Consider the following 17026-nt stretch of genomic DNA (forward strand, 5'->3'; position numbering starts at 1 on the left):
TTTCCCCCTTTCGGTTAGTCAGCTAGAGTCGAGCGGCTGCTGAGAGGCCTCGGTTCCTCTCTGCGTGTCTGGTGGTAGGGGAAGGGGGACGGCGCCGTTCCCTGCTCCCCCTGTCCAACCGCCCCCCTGTCTCCGGACATCAGCCCACTGGGGTTAATTGGCCACCACCAGGGCACGCTGCGCCTTCCTTCCTTGCACACCTCTGCGTCCAGCCCCGTGTGTCTGAGCCTTTGAGTGAGTCACCAGCACGGGGAAGTGAACAGCGTGTTGCTATTGCCTGCCTAACTTAGCAGGGAGTTCATGGGGCCGAGGAGGTATTGACCCAAGGGATGCATTGCCTGGCTGCCTAGTAATCTTTTTTTGGCGGGGGGGGGAGGGGAAGATTATGTGTGTTCCCTTGAGTCTTGCACCCTCTTGCAGGAATGTCTGCTAATGTGCCTTGGCCTCTGTTACCATGGTAATACGCCTCCCAGCGCCTGGGCTAGATTCTGCCCAGGGCCATGTCACTTGCACCTCAGGTCTGGGGAAAGCCTCTGCAGCTCCTTTCCTTGTAACGTTATCTGTTCACTGGTACCAGATGCTAAAACCAAGCTCCCCCTCCCCCTCTCAGAATTGGCCACCTGTTGCAGGTGCCTGCGTGTTTGGGGTATCCAATCTGATGCTTTGGGTCTGAATTTCAGAGGTGCTGAGCACCCACAACTCCACTTTACCTCAGTGGTAGCTGTAGATTCTTAACAAATCTGAAATTCAGGTTCAAAGCACCCTAGTAACGCAGGCACCCAGAACAGGTGACCACTTTGGGGAGTATGGGTACAAATAACTCCTTAGCCTGGTGATCTGCATCCTGTTTCTCTCCTCTTATCAATTTCTCTTGGGTTTACACTATTGCTTACTAAATGTTTCACTATGTCCTATTTATATTCATGTTTGTAAACAACTTTGAAAATGTTTTTATAATTTATATAGAACAAGTTGCTGATGTCCAGTTACACCAAAAGTGTGCCAGGTACTGTTGAGTGTTGTTTTGTGATGGTGGTCTAGCTTTGCAGTTCTGAGAGTTTGGTGGTTTTTCTTGCCAACATTTTTTTTGGTGGAGGCAGAGGGATTGATGGATTTTATTTAGATAGCAGTACAAGCATGTGTGGTGTTTTTATATGTGAAGGGCATAGACATTGCAATAAATAAAAAACTACCTGTTCCCAGATTCTGAGTATTTAATACATTCTCAAGTCCAAGAGAATAAATTTTTTTTCTGTTGAACTCTTATAAATGTGCAGTGGTTTTCATTATCATTTACTAAATATACACCTCTACCTCAATATAATGCTGTCCTCAGGAGCCAAAAAATCTTACCGCGTTATAGGTGAAACCGCATTATATTGAACTTGCTTTGATCCACCAGAGTGTGCAGCGCCCCCTTTACCCTCCCTGCCCCGAGCACTGCTTTACCGCATTATATCCAAACGTGTGTTATATCGGGTTGTGTTATATCGAGGTAGAAGTGTATTAAAATATGCTTTATATTTTGGTAAGCAACTTCCGCTATAGAAATTACACAAATAAATGACTGAAACACTTTGACCTATGATTGAAAAGAACTATATACATGCAAAGTATTTATTAGATATGCATTCCAGGAAAAATGATCTTTGGGGCAATATACTTAGCTTCAGGGTATGTCTACACTTAAAATGCTACAGCAGGCAGCTGCAGTGCTTAAGTGTAGATGCCACCTATGCCAACAGGAGCGGGTCTCCTATTGGCGTGGGCAGTCCAGCTCCCTGAGAGACGGTAGTTAGATCCACAGAAGAATTCTTCTGTTGACATAGCGCTGTCTACAACGAGGTTAAGTCAGTATAGATACCTCTCTTGGGGCTTTGGATTTTTCACATCCTTGAGCGATGTAGCTATACCAATGTAAATTCCCAGTGTAGACCAGGACGTCCTGTAGCAACATTAAGGGTGTGTTGTGAGGTACTTCAGAAGATTTTTGTAGAACTGAGTTTACTTGAAGGGTTACAATTTGAACCAAATGGAAATTAGAAACAAATTCTGTTAATGAGGTATTTAGAGAATGCCTTCCTTTTGAAATATTCAGCTAAACTCCTATGTTCTTCTGCCTGCTATGAGTCTTCTCCTTTTATGCTTTCTCCCCACAGAAGACATTTTTGGAAACTACACCTCTCTCCCTTCCCATTCCTTTACTGTTTTAAGTTTATTATTCTTTACCATTGAAGCCAATGGAAATATTCCCATTGACTTCAATGGGCTTTGCTCAGACCTCATGTTTGTAGATTGGTAACCTGTCTCTTATGATAACTTTTCATCTTGTTTGTTGTTGCCGCGTTAGTAGTGAGAGTGGTGTCATAAGTAGTTTTGCCAGCTCCTGAGATATTTGGTAGTTTTCTTAAAGCCCCAGCTCCTGGGGTCATGTGAATACATGATAATCTTAGCTTTAGTTTAAAAAAAAAAAGTGATTTCGGAAGCTTGAACAGATGACCAGAGTATGCTCTAAAAACTTGAAAACTAGAAGACAAATAAAAAGAACCTGTCAATTTTTTTTTTATTTTGGGGGTCTGATTCATGTTTTTGGAACAATAGAGTTGACAATTACACTCAAAGTTTAATAGAATTCACCTAGCTCTTCAATATACAGGCTTATTTGCTAAGCCAAACAGTGTCACAACCAACTACATTGCTCTTATGGACATAATTTTGAATAACACAAAATGTTACTGTCTAAAACGTGATTAGTCAATTAGTAACTTGTCAGCATAAGCAAACTATAATAAACTACATGTGGTAGGAATTACATTTGCATAATCATTTTATGCAGTGTTGAGCACCTTTCTTGGTTAATACCATCCCTACATGATACTCTTAAGAAATAAAGCATGTTAGATTCTGCATTTCTGGGTGATGATAGTGTGCCTCAAGGGGTGTGGTAAGGCAGCAGGCCAAACCCAAGAAGTGTGATAATCCCACAGAAATTGTGCGGACTGTTGCTATCATGAAATGTACAAAGAAAATGGGGAAGCCAGTTAGCCATGTGATTTTTCTGTTCTGGGCATGATTTAGTTGGTTATGACAAGAGTTTCTCAACCAGCAGTCCGGAGGCCCCTAGGGGGCCACAAGCAGGTTTTAGGTGGTCCTCCAAAATAAACCAGAAAGCAAGGCTGGCGTTAGACTTGCTGGGGACCAGGGCAGAAAGTTGAAGCCCGAGCCCGCCGTGCGGGGCTGAAGCTCAAGCAACTTAGTCTCATGGGGTCCACTGTGGCTTGGGGCCCCAGGCAGTTGCCCTGCTTGTTACCCCCTAACACCAGCTCTGTCTTCTAATCTACTGGATATGCAGAAAAACTGTTGTTGTGGCACAGGTGGGCCACAGAATTTTTATAGCATGTTGGAGGTGCCTCAGAAAGAAAAAGATTGAGAAACCCTGGGTTATGAGATCCTCGGTAACTAGTCAGAAACCTGTCTCTCCAAAGTACTGAAACTTAAGTTGATGCCTTTGTGGGAAACTATATTTTGCTAGACCAATTTACATTTTGTATTTCATAAAAAGATCAGCAGCAATGCTAAAAATGAGATTAGTTTCCATGCTACTATTAAACATACATGTTTGGGGTACTCAAAAATACAATTAAAATGTTCTCAAAGCTAGCAAAATATTTGTAATCAAAACACCTTATAACTTTCAACAGAAAAATGAATAATGGCAGGTAAAAAACCAAGAGGTTAATTCAGGGGGGAGGGGAGAAGGGAAAAAGGTGGATATTTTCAAAAGCACCGAGTGTTTGCTTAATGCTGCTTCTATGAAGTTGATAGTAAAACTCTCAATGACTTGAGTGGGAGCTGTTAGCCCAACTCAGAGAGCTCTTGAAAGTCTCACTCTAAATGTTTAAAAGTGAACAAAAGGATGTTTGCTCCCATTGTCAGACACTGAAACAGATGTCAAAACAGAACAAATATGTGTTAGGATATGCTGCTGCAAAGACCTGGTGGCTCACAGGCTTCATGTGTTATGGTGGGATCCCTAAAAGGGGATTAAAACTAACTATACCAATAAAGTATGACTAAACTTAACTTTTTAATTACTCTTTATTATTATGGAATCATAGAAATGTAGGCCCAGAGAGGACCTTGAGAGGTCATCTAGTCCAGCCCCCTGCATTGAGGCAGCACCAAGTATACCTCCTAGAGCATCCGTAAGAGGTGTTTAAGCTGTTGTTAATAACCTCCAAGGATGGGGATTCCACAGCCTCCCTTGGAAGCCTGTTCTAGAACTTAGCTATTCTGATAGTTAGTTAGAAAGTGTTTCTGATCTCTAACCGAAATCTTCCTTGCTGACGATTAAGGGACTTCTTGTCCCCGTCAGTGGACATGGAGAGCAATTGATCACCATGCTCTTTTATGAGCCCTAAGCGTATTTGAAGACTTTTTTATAGGTTTCCTCCCTCAGTGTTTTCTCAAAATTAAACATGTCCAGGTTTTTTAAACCTTTCCTCATAGATCAAGTTTTCTAAACTATTTATAACTTTTGTTGTTCTCCTCTGAACTATCTCCAATTTGTCCACTGCTTTCTTAAAGTGCAGTGCCCCAAACTGGACACAGTACTCCAACTGAGGCCTTGCAATGCTGAGTAGAGGGCACCTACAACACCTCTGTTAATATACCTCAGAGTGATTCCTTCAGATTATGATCGACTGTAACCCCCAGATTCTTTTCAGCAGTATTACTGCCTAGCCAGTTATTCTCCACTTTGTTTAGTTGTATATTTGATTTTGTTTCCTTCCTAAGTGTAGAACTTTGTGCTTGTCTTTACTGAATTTCATTTTGTTGATTTTAGACTAGTTCTACAATTTTGTCAAGGTTGTTTTGAATTCTTATCTTGTTGACCAAAGCGCTTGCAAACTCTCCCTGTTCAGCATCATTCACAAATTTTATAAGTTTACTCTCCATTCCATTTCCATGTCATTAATGAAAATATTAAATAGGTAAGGCCCTACTTAATTTGCAATATTGTGGAAATTGTGGTTCCCGCAATATTAGGCTTCTACTGCAGTTTTGATTTTAATTAGCTTACTTTGCACAGTCCCCAGTTTTACATACATTTTGTGGTTTGCAACATGCTTTTTTCCCCATTAGTACAGTAGAACCCCATTTATCCAAGGTGATAGCAGCTTTCAGCCCTCTGCATTAATGATAGTAATATTGTTGCAGCAAAATGTCTGGTTATTTACAAAAAAAAAAAAAAAGGCAGTCATAACATAATACTTGTGTGTTTATATTGTTCCAGCAAATTTTTCTTAAACAAATAGGTCGTCTTTGGTTTTTCCAAATTATGGCAATTAATAAAGGTCAGTTATTACTTTTCCATGATTTTCCACGTCTTCTTTGCAACTCGGCATCATTTATTTGACAATCATCCTGCAATTCAGGTAGGGCCTTATAAATAGTATCAGACCCTGCAGGACCCCTCTTGATATGTCCTCCCAATTTGATAGCAAACCATTAATAACTGCTCTTTGAGTATTAGCTTCCAAACAGTTGTGCATCCACCTTACAGTAACCTCATCTAGAATATGTTTCCTTAGTTTGCTTATGAGCATGTCAATTGGGACTGCATCAACAGCTTTTTTAAAATCAAGATATATATATCTACAGCTTCCTCCCATCCACCAGACCAATACTCTTGTTAAAGAAGGAAATTAGCGTGGTTAAGCATGATTTGTTCTTGACAAATCCATGATGGCTATTACTTTTAACTTTATTATAATCTAGGTGCTTACACATTAATTGTTTAATAATTTGTTCTCGTATCTTTCCAGGTATTGAAGTTAGGCTGACTGGTCTATAATCTCCTGGATCCTCTTTGTTCCCTTTTAGAGATAGATGGTATGTTTGCCCTTCTCCAGTCCTCCAGGAGTTCTTGAAGATAATCACTAATGGTTCCAAAATTGCTTCAATTAGTTCCTTAAATACCCTAGGGTGAAGTGCATCTCATACTTTCCTGAATTCATCTAACATAAATATTCCTTAACCCATTCTTATCTTAATTTGGCTTGCATTGCTTCCTCCTTGTTGTTAATATTAATTAACCAGAAACTGAACTAAAATGGACGTTAAACACCTTAGCTTTCTTGATGTGATCTGTTCTTAGCTCTCCTTCTCCACTAAGCAGAGGACCCACACTTTCCTTCATCTTTCTCTTTCTCTTAATGGTTTTTATAGAATCTCTTGTTGCCTCTTATGTCCTTTGCTAGGGATGACTAATTTTGTGCCTTTGCCTTTCTCATTTTGTCCCTGCATGTTTGCTTTTAATTTGTACTCATCCTTGGCAATTTGTCCATGTTTCCACTTTTTGTAGGATTCCCTTTTGATTTTTAGGTCACTGAAGAGCTCCTGATTGAGCAATATGGGCCTCTTACTATTCTTCCTATTTTTCTTTTGCATTGGGATAGTTTGCTGTTGTGCTTTTAATATTGTCTCTTTGAGAAACAGCTCTCCTGAATTTCTTTTTCCATTAGATTTTGTTCCCATGAGATCTTACCTATTTGTAGTAAAGTAATGGTTGGGGAGTCTTTTGGAAGAAGTAGGCAAATGACATTATTTGCAGAGCGAAGATGGGAGTTGATAGTCATGGTGGGACTAAATTATGAGGGGCCTTAGAGACAAGGACAAGCTTGTGTTTCATGTAATGGATAAATGGGAACCACGGGAGATACACAAAGAAGAGAGTGGTGTGGTCAGAGTGAGAGCCAGGAAGTTGGTCTTAGCAGCTATGTTTGGAAAGGAGTTGAGAACAGCAAAGATGCTGCAGTTGAGGTCCAAAAGAGAGAAACTGACTCTTTTTAAAAAGCTTATACTCGTGGAAAGCTAAAGGTGTAAGGGTGAACAGTGAGGTTGCAGAATTTGCAGATAACACAAAATTAGGTTAGTCAAAAGTAGAGAAGACTGAGGAATTCTAGAGGGATTTAACAGAGTTAAATGAATGAGGAGCCTGGTGGCTGATTAAATTCATTGTTGACAAATGAAGGTAACAAATTAGTAAGAATAACTAGAAGTATGTATTCTCATTGCTGGACTCTAAATTAATTTAAAGTGCCAGCAAAAAGATCAAGGTGTAGTTTTGGACACTTAAGTAAAAACACCTGTGCAGTGCACAATGACAGTCAAAACAAATGTTAGGGTGCATGAAGAATGGCATAGAAATTAACACTAAAATATTGTGCCATCATATAATTCTGTGGTATTTTCCCACCTCAATATTGTGTTCATTATAGTCACCTAATCTGAACAAAAAAAAAGCTGAAATAAAATGTCCAGAGAAGCAAACAAAATTTAGTTGTTAGCTTGGGCTTAAATCAAAACAAAGTATGTCAATGCTTCCTAAACAGAGTATCTGTAAATTGGTAGTAGAAGAAGTTGTATGTTTAGGTTTCCAAGACCATACTGCAAATAACAGAGTAAAATATAATTTTAAAAGTCTACCAAAATGTCTGTTATGTAAAATATTAAATAGAAGTGAACCTTGCCTAAATCCCCCCCCTAATATATTTCATGCTAGGGTGCTATGAAATGACGTTTATTCTCATACCATACAAAGATAAAGTTTGGTGATGCCCTACAATCCAGTGATGGTATTGGTTTGAGTACTCAAGCCGTGCTTTGAGCTAAAGCCCTGCTATGTAGGTCTAAGCAGAAAGAGTTCACTTTTACTAGTCAGAAAGGTAAAATACCACACCAGTTACACAAGTCTAGATTTGATCAGTCTTTACCTGCCAGAGTCTTAGGTATGAATGCCAGAAGATTTGGAGCCAATTTCTACCCTGAGACTGGCATTCACAGCCATCACTTAACTGGAGACTACCTGTGGTTATCTGAGTGGAAAAAATGGTTCTGAGGTTGTGTATGTACATCCATAAAGTAATTGTTAAGATAGACTTATAAGGACACTAGGATAATCAAAGCTTTGAAAAACTTTGACAGAATCTGTGTTCTGCAAATACTGAGTATTTTTAATTCAGAGAAGTTGGTTAGTTGATTTACTTTTTCTGTGCCACAACCCTCCTGCACAACCATTACAAGGATTTTTTTTTCATCAATTTTATTTTTATATTCACCAATCCAAAACTGAGGCTTTACACCTCTGTTAGATGCAGCAAATTACTTTACAGGAATTTTGCAGTTTTGTGACTTGGGTTCTTTACCAAATGTTTAGCCTTTACTGGGAAGCATGGCAGCTTGGTATGGCAAGTTTGTCTGCAAAAAGCATAGTACATTCTGTGAAGAGAGATGAGCAAGAGTCTGAGATTAGCTTCTGCCTTCTCTGAGCGTGAGTACCTCCAGGGAGAGAGACCTCTCACTATAGAGTTTCCAATTGAATTCAAAATAAGAAATGCCTGCGACTTTCAGTGCCTCACACTACAGAATCCTGCATCCATAGCATGATTTTTCGGCTGGAGGTCTCTGTATCTGGTAAATCAATCCAATTAATCATCAGTCTGTCTTTCAGTGGCTGAGCCCACAATATTTCCAAAATTTCTGCCAAAGGTAGTTTAAAGAACCCTCATTACATTCATGTTTGGACAAATTGTAGCTATCAAAAAGGAATATGAGAGGGAGGCTATAGATGTTGCATTTTGAGTAAAAAGTTGGACACCTAGACTTGGTCTACACTAGAAAAGTAGGTCGACTGTCACTCAGGGTTATGAAAAATCCACTCCCCTGAGTGGCATAGGTAAGCCAACTTAACTCCTGTTGTAGGCAGTGCTAGGTTGAAAGAATAATTCTTTTGTTGCTCTAACTACCACCTCTCAGGGAGGTGGATTACTGATAGCAACCCCTCCCGTCAGTGTAGGTAGTGTCTACGCTGAAGTGCAATAGGGGCAGAGATGTAGCGTTTCAAGTGTTGACAAGTCCCTAGTATTATATGGTTTGTAACAGCATCAGCGGTTTACTGTATAAGCTTGGTCAATTCAAGCAGAATTATTTTTGTCTAGTACAACTGGTCAAAACTTAAGAAGGAAATCTTTGCTTATTTATAGGTTTTTAGATATGCTTTTTTAAGGAAAACAAATTAATATGTGCAAAGAGGCATTCCTGTCAGCTACAGATGTGAACCTTTGAGACTGCTTATCTCTTCTGAGATGGAGAGGAGTTGTGAACAAAAAGCTAGGGGGCTTCATTTTATTCTTGCATGCACATGCATTGCTCCCATTGAAGTTTATGAGAACCACATCTGAGGACAGAATTTTGTCCAGTGTCTATACATAGTTGATGGTGTAGAGTTGAAAAAAGTTTTGTTATGCTTTCCTGGTTTTCAGACAGGAATTCTAGATTCAGCGTGTATTATTGAGAACAGATGATGAGGTTGTCATGGTTTATCTCATCAAGTGGAAAGAAGGAAGATAACTGTTATAGAATCGATGTTCCGCATGTCTAGCTAGTGAACAGGAGCAGCAAACAGGAGTTTTGCGAGGGAGTTCTCCAGGTGAAGGAGGACTGACAGTTACCGTTGGGGTGAGTTTGTTGTTTGTGTGTCTTGTGTGCTTGCTTGCTTGCAGTGTGCCTGATTAATTGAAGTTTATAGTGTGGTCTGTTTGGGGGGGCCATGTGCTGAGCCCAGCGGTTTGCTAGACAAAGCTGAGAGCTTCATAACAAAGCTCTCTAGCCTGCCATCCTTTGATCCCTAATTCCTTAGGATCCCTTGACAAGGGGGGGTTAGGGCTAACTCATGGAGAACAGGGCTTAAAAAGCCAGTTTGTAAGAGACCAAAGGAGCTAGCAAACAGGAGTTTTGCGAGGAAGTTTAGAGAGGGAGCATGAGAGCCAGATACACCTAATAAACATTCTCTAAAATTAGGCCAATAATCCTGCCCACCTGCTGATTTCCCCCCCCGCCCCCTAAGTTCCTTCCCAATAAAGAACAACCAACCAAAAAGCCCCCAGCAAGAGTAAAAAAATAATACAGTCAGAAGTCCAGCCGCAGAGTGAGGGCTATCCATTTTATTGCAGGAATGCAGCATGTATGATTACCTGCCTTGTGGGCAGGTGGCATTTGTGTGCATTCAGTGAAAGCAGTTCTTGGCCCTCAGAGACAGGGTAGGGGTTCTTGAGACCAGAGTGGCTAAACTGGAAAAGCTAAGGGAGACCGGTACATAGATGAGGCTTTTGGGGATATAATGGAGTATTCCCACTCCTGTTCTGTGTTGAGCCCTTCTCCCCATCTGACAACCTCTGTGTTGAAGAAGATGAATATCTTGGAGAAGGAGAGCATCAAGCGGAAGTAGAAGAAAACAATCCCATGGTTGGGATCCTCCTTCCAAAATATGTCATGTTATTCTCTTACGCTGAGGATACCTCTCCGAGATGAGGGATCCATATTATTAGGAAGACAGGTAATAGTAATGGAGGATATGATTATTAGAAAAATATATAGTTGAGTTTGTGATGGCCCAGAGAACTGCTTGGTGAATTGCCTGCCGGGTGTGAAGTTTGATCTCTCAAGACATTTAGACAGACTTATGTGCAGTGCTGGGGAGGAGCTGGTGATCATGGTACATGTAGGTGCCAGTGATATAGGGAAAGGTAGAAGAGAGATGTTGAAGGCCAAATTTAGGCTGGTAGGTAAAAAATTGAGGTTCAGGATCTCCATGGTAGCATTCTCTGAAATGTTCCCTGTTATGCTTGCAGGGCCAGTTAGACAGGTAGAACTGCAGATTCTCAATAAGTGGATGAGACTGTGATATTCATAGCAGGGATTTAGGTTTATTAGGAACCGGGGAACCTTTTGGGAAATGAGAAGCCTGTACAGGAAGGATGGGTTCCATCTAAACCAAAAAGGAACCAAATTGCTGGCTTGTAAAATTATAAAGGTAGTAGAAGAGGCGTTCTTGGACTAAGGGCTGGGAAAAAGCCAGCAGGTACAAAGGAGTATGTGATTTAGACAGACATCCCTTAAGGGATGATTTATTAAGGGGATAATTGTAGTAAAGAGGAGAGGACAGAAGTTAATGAAGTACAGGTTGGAACTGAAAAGAAACTGTCAAACAAAAGCGTCCCATTCAGTTACATAACATAAAGGGCCAACAACTAAATATTGACAAATTTTATAAGTGCTTATATACAAATGCAAGAAGTCTAAATATTAAGATGGGTGAACTTGAGTGACTGGTATATAATGAGGATATTGATGTAATAGACAACACAGAAACTTGGTGGAACGATGATAATGAGACACAGTAAATTCAGTATTGATAAATGCAAAATAATGCATATTGGAAAACATAATTTCAACTGTACATACAATATGATGGGGTCTACGTTAGCTGTTATGACTCACGAAAGAGAACTTCTAGTCATTGTGGATAGTTCTCTGAACACACATGCTCAGTGTGCAGCAAAAATCAAAAAAGCTAACAATGTTAGAAACCATTAGGAAAGGAATAGATAATACAGAAAATATCAAATGTCACTATATAAATCCTTGGTATGTCCACACCTTGAATACTGTATGCAGTTCTGGTCACCCCATATAAAAAAAGATACTAAAATTGGAAAAAGGACAGAGAAGAGCAACAAAAATGATTAGGGTATGGAACAGATTCCATATGAGTAGAGATTAAAAAGACTGGGACTGTTCATCTTAGAAAACGGGCGACTAAGGGGGGATATGATAGAGGTCTATAAAATGAAGAATGGCATGGAGAAAGTGAATAAGGAAATGTTATTTGCTCCTTCACATAACACAAAACCCAGGGGTCATTAAATGAAATTAATAGGCAGCAGGTTTAAAACAAACAAAAGGAAGTACTTCTTCACACAACACACAGTCAGCCTGTGGAACTCATTGTCGGGGGTGCTGTAAAGGTCAGGAGTATAACTGGGTAGAGAAAAACAATACCTTCATGGAGGGTAGGTTCATTAATGGCTATGAGCCAAAATGGTCTGGGATGCAACCTCGTGCTCTGGTTGTCCCTAAACCTCTGACTGCCAGAAGCTGGGGATGGATCACTCAACAAATTGCCCTGTTCTGTTCATTCCCTCTGAAGCACCTGGTACTGACCACTGTTGGAAGACAGGGTAGATAGACCATTGGTCTGAACCAACATGGCTGTTCTTATGTAACAAAGCTGAGTCGAATTTGGGCTATTCAGACATGTCCTATCCCAAGACAAACTGTCGTGGTTGAAGACTGGGACACTAATATATCCAGGGTTGTGGGTGTGGAGTTGGATGGGGGTGGTACACTGCTAATAAATTAAATTTATTTTTTCCACTTTAAAGAAAATGGTAAATTAAGAATTTAGTGCATCAGAGGAAGCAGCAATAACAGTAGACATGATAGTTTGCTAGCAAGAATTTTAACACCTGCATTTGCATTTAACTTGATATTGTTTCATAGATTTTTCAAAAAGCAGAAGCTCAGATTACTTTGATACCATCTCCTGATTTGAACAACATGATTGTATGAAGATCTGATGCAGCCTGCTTCTAATCCCAAATCCTCTCTGTCAAGGTCTAGTGCATCTTGAACACTGATCTTCTTGCATTATCTCCCTGGCTCATTGCATTCTAGAGAAGTTAGGGGTATTGCTATAACTCTCACATCCTACATGCTGTTACATTTTTCATGTAGTACAGAAATAGTTCATTTATCTTCATGTGTGTGACTGGGGCAATTTACACCTAAATACTGGTGATTGAGTGTTGCATAGTTTGACCTTCTACACTATAAATGTATCAAAACTTGTAATTTTATAATTTGGGTAATACTTTCATTGTGAATAGCTAGGCCAGTTCACTTTAGATAGCCTATTAGTTCAAATCTGCTAGAGGAATTCCAGGAGAATAACCGTAAAGGCTTAATTGTCAGTATCTAGACTTTCAAGTCTCAGACTCATTTCCTGGACAAAATAGAGCAATGGTTTTCAACCTGTGGCTCGCAGGCTGCATGCGGCCTAATCAGCACACTACTGCAGCCCTTGTGACATCCTCAGGGCAATACAGGTAGTATATATATATTGTGTGGATGTGGCCCATATAACACACGAAATGCTTTATGCGGCCCACGTGATAAATAGGTTGAGAACCACTGAAATAGAGGGTCAGTGTAACACTGTGCATAATCCAGTATACAATTCTCTTCATTGTTCATTCTCTTTAATACTTTTTTAGAAGCTAGATAGACTAGTTTCAGACATGTACTTTCTCGTGTGTTTATTTTTATTTTGCTTGTTTTATTGTTCGTGTTTTCATAGCACCCTAAAGCCCTAGTCACATGCCAGCATATCGTTGTGAAGATGACTTAACATTTCTGTTGCATGATAAGATAAAACCAAAGACCTGAATACACATAGTTAATTAAAACCTTTACATCCTAAATGTCAAAGGAGCAGGGACTGTTTCTTGTACTACATCTTGCACAGTACTGAGCATTTGCACAAATACAATACTTGATACTGACATTTCTGATTTTGGCTTAAGTATAAGTTGCAGTTAAGACTAGAATATTTAAAACAAAAATGCTAATTTTAATACAGTATTTGCTCAATGCATCTTAGCATTCAGTGGTTTCCTTCCTTCCTGTTTTGTATGAGTTTTATGTAAGTAAAATGTATCCCATTTTGCATTATTTCATATCATATGCAAAATGTAGTTATGGAAGAAGTGAAATGAGGGCCTGCTGCTGTACAAAAATTAGATGCAAGTCTGCAGAAAGAATTTATTGTAGCAGTAATTAATTTTTGCACCTAGAGTAAGAAAGGTACCATATATACCTTCCTTATTTCCTGCTGAATGGAAACATGTAATTAACTTCTAACTCTCTTGGAACCTTGTAAAGTTTTATACGATTTGCCTCTTTACTTTTATTAGAAGTACATAACCTGGTTCTCCTATTGCTTATATGATTTATAGTAAATCATAATTAATGACACTGGAGTTCAGAGGGGTTTTGTAGGTATAAGTCTAGTGTAAATGGGAGAAGAGTCAGGCCCCTAGGACAGAACAACCCAGTTGAAGTCCTCTCTGTGTTAGAAAATACAACTGAATGTTCTGCTTAGTTCAGTGGAAGATTTTTTTTTTTAACCCTTCATTATGTATTGTGTGTGTTTTGTTTATTTTTATATATAAAACTTTTTCTGATTCAGGTTCCTCCCGTTGTGAAGAGACTTTTTAGATAAAGCTGAATAAATTCAGACCTCACTCTCCGTTTCTGTGGTTGCAGAGTGAGTTCTGGAGTAGATGAATGTTAAGTCTTCTCTGGTGGTGTTTAAGTCAGTAACTTTTAATTGAGTTAGTGGAGGTTTTGGGCGCCTTTTGTTCTGTAACCTATCCTTTTGTCTCTGAAACCCTCATGTGATGCTGCAAGAACAGTGGTTGATGGAGGCATTTGAATACCTCTCTGTAAAAGACAGGAAGATGTTCTCTGTGAGAACCCCATGACTTTGAAACATAGTCCCTTTCCACCCTTTATCTGAAATAGCCCAAATTTGTTCATATTCAGGGCACCATGCATAGTTCATTTATTTATACAAGCTTATGGGAAGTGCAAAATGCCATCCCTTATGTGCCCTTACCAAAAGCTTGAGTAAATAGATGGACTGTGCGCTCTGCCTTAAAGATTAGTCAATCACAGGTGTGTTATATCATGTGGGAATTACACAGGAAGGACACAGACTCAATGGACAGGTTATGGAACAGTAGGTTCCTAACATACATTAGTGAGAATCACTGGCCTGAACTCAACCAGAGGAGGCTTAGCATTTTTCCACTCAAGATTGTTTGGGGGTGTGAGGGAGTTACTTGTTTCTTATGTGACTGTATATTTAATTTATCTCAGAGGTGTTGAGTGATCAGGATAGGTATTTTTGTGTGTTTTCATTGATACAATTATTTATGTAAATTCTTTCCTTTTTAATTATAAAATTGCAAGATATTTTTGTAGAGAAAACTAATTTAAGAACATAAGAACATAATTTGTAAGTATGACGTAGATTTAGATTAGCACCTTATAATTACTAGTTTTAAATAGTTAATCAAATGTTATATTCTCCTTGCTAGAGTTCATGATTAAACTATGACATGTTGAAATAATCTGTGACCCGATCTGAACATCTGAATTCACTTTGTGCAATATGGCAAACAGCTGTATTTCAATTCAAAGCTAAAACAACTGTAGTACATTGACCCGTTGAAGATTACAGTAGGTTTTCAGTTCCATGTTAGCTGTATTTATTGGAGAAAATTGATTTGAGTGCTTCTGCTTTTGACTTTGTTTTTAATGTCCGGAAGAAAGGAAATAGAACATGCGGATGATGGGACTTTGATGTGTAAAGAAGTTAATTATCTAAACCATCAAACAAAATATGGGCTGGGGAAGTAATTATTTTAAAGGCTATGACAGGGCATGATGAGCTGTTGGTTCATGATGTCAAGAAAATACTGTACACCTGCTTGATTTGAAAGTTAAATCTTCTGGTTTTAGTAGGAAGACAGTGGTTTAATGAATGTGTAGAGCTTGTCCTAGTCCCTGATCCTGCAAAGATTTATGCAGGTAGGTAGTCCTATTTGATTTAATGGGACTGCTTATATGTAAGTGTTTGCAGGACTGGAGCCTTAGAAAGTAATTGTGTTGACACAAAACATGGGCATAAATGACACCCTGAAAGTTACACTTCTGTGTGGAACTCTTTGCAGGATTGTGGCCTATGTGCAGAATTATTTTTGGATGAGTCCCACTAAAGCGAGGAGGGATAGCTCAGTGGTTTGAACATTGGCCTGCTAAACCCAGGGTTGTGAGTTCAATCCTTGAGGCGGCCATTTAGGCAAAATCAGTACTTGATCCTGCTAGTGAAGACAGGGGGCTGGACTCAATGACCTTTTCAGGGTCCCTTCCAGTTCTATGAGAGAGATAGGTAAAGTCAGTAGGCTTACTTGTGTGCAAGGCAGTATTGCCATACTCAAATGTTCAAAAATCATTAGCTCAAAACTCATGAGATGTAACTTTTATTTGAGTCTGTTTGCTTTTTAGTTTCTGAGGTTTAGTGAGTTTCACTTTCAAGCTTTTCTCTTCAGCCATAAGGGCTAGAATTTTTTTTCTTAAATAAAAGGTGAGATTATCACATAATCCCTTGTCTCCAGGGTGGAGAGCTTTAAGTGAAGCAGCAAATATCATGAGAGTTGGCAATGCTGGTAAGGGATACCCATGTCTGTAACAATTATTAATGTGAACAAGGGATACCTGTTTGGCCCTTACTCAGTGCGTGGGAGGGACATAAGACTGCATGCCATGCACTTAATTTTTTTTGACCAGCCCAAATATTGTTACAGTCCCAGTCCTGCAGACACTTACATGCATGTATAACTTTACTCATGCAAGTGATTCAATGAAGTTAATGAGACTGTGCTTACAATTAAGCATGCATGTTTTCAGGATTGGGGCCTTATCTTATTAATCATTAACTTTGATAATATTTTCTTTTAAAATTTTTAAGGGCAAGAAAATTCTAGCCAAAAACTAGTGTTAATGCTTTGCACAGCTTTGCTGAATTGTAGTTCTACTTCCCTATGACCTTTTGATTTAAGAATTTTGACATTACCATAAGTGTGTATACATACTTTGAGTTATTAAAAATTAGACATAACTGTTATATAAATCATAAAATAAAGAGTAATAAGCAAAATGTGTGCAACAAAAGCAATAGTAAATAGACTCTTGATTTAAACTTCCAAGTCTGTGGGTCTTTGGTACATAATCCTGTTGCACCTCCAGTGTTTAGAAGCACTATGCTAGAAGTAACACATAATCTTTCTTTACACTTATAGATAAGTTTATTGTATTTTTTTAAACTCACTAATTTCACTGTTTAGGTTTGAGACTAATGGTAACTGCTGACTAAGGCCTTGGTCCTGAGAACACTTAAAATTGTGTGTGTGCTTACTCATATGACTAAAGTCAGACTTCACTGTAACTAAATATGTGAGTAGAGTTACACATGTGCTTGTGTTTGTAGTGTAAGAAG

At 39.1% G+C, this 17026-nt stretch overlaps 1 protein-coding gene across 10 annotated transcripts in view; it reads left to right on the forward strand.

The window, feature by feature from the left end:
* The window catches only part of SUPT3H (SPT3 homolog, SAGA and STAGA complex component), a 524342-nt gene continuing 507316 nt past the window's right edge, over nucleotides 1-17026 (forward strand). For 5 of the 10 annotated variants that reach the window (XR_007774028.1, XM_050950866.1, XM_050950865.1 and 2 more), the window contains exons 1-2: nucleotides 1-234; nucleotides 967-1006. Coding sequence is in view for 1 of the 10 variants with exons in the window: in XM_050950860.1 (XP_050806817.1) it covers nucleotides 5893-5895 (3 nt within the window). In the remaining 9 variants the exon portion in view is untranslated. Of the gene's footprint in view, nucleotides 315-966; nucleotides 1007-5828; nucleotides 5896-17026 lie in introns of all 10 variants that reach the window. The other 5 variants (XM_050950860.1, XM_050950863.1, XM_050950870.1 and 2 more) reach the window with 5 other exon arrangements.

Source organism: Gopherus flavomarginatus, chromosome 4, assembly GCF_025201925.1.
Source record: "Gopherus flavomarginatus isolate rGopFla2 chromosome 4, rGopFla2.mat.asm, whole genome shotgun sequence".
NCBI lineage: Eukaryota > Metazoa > Chordata > Testudines > Testudinidae > Gopherus > Gopherus flavomarginatus.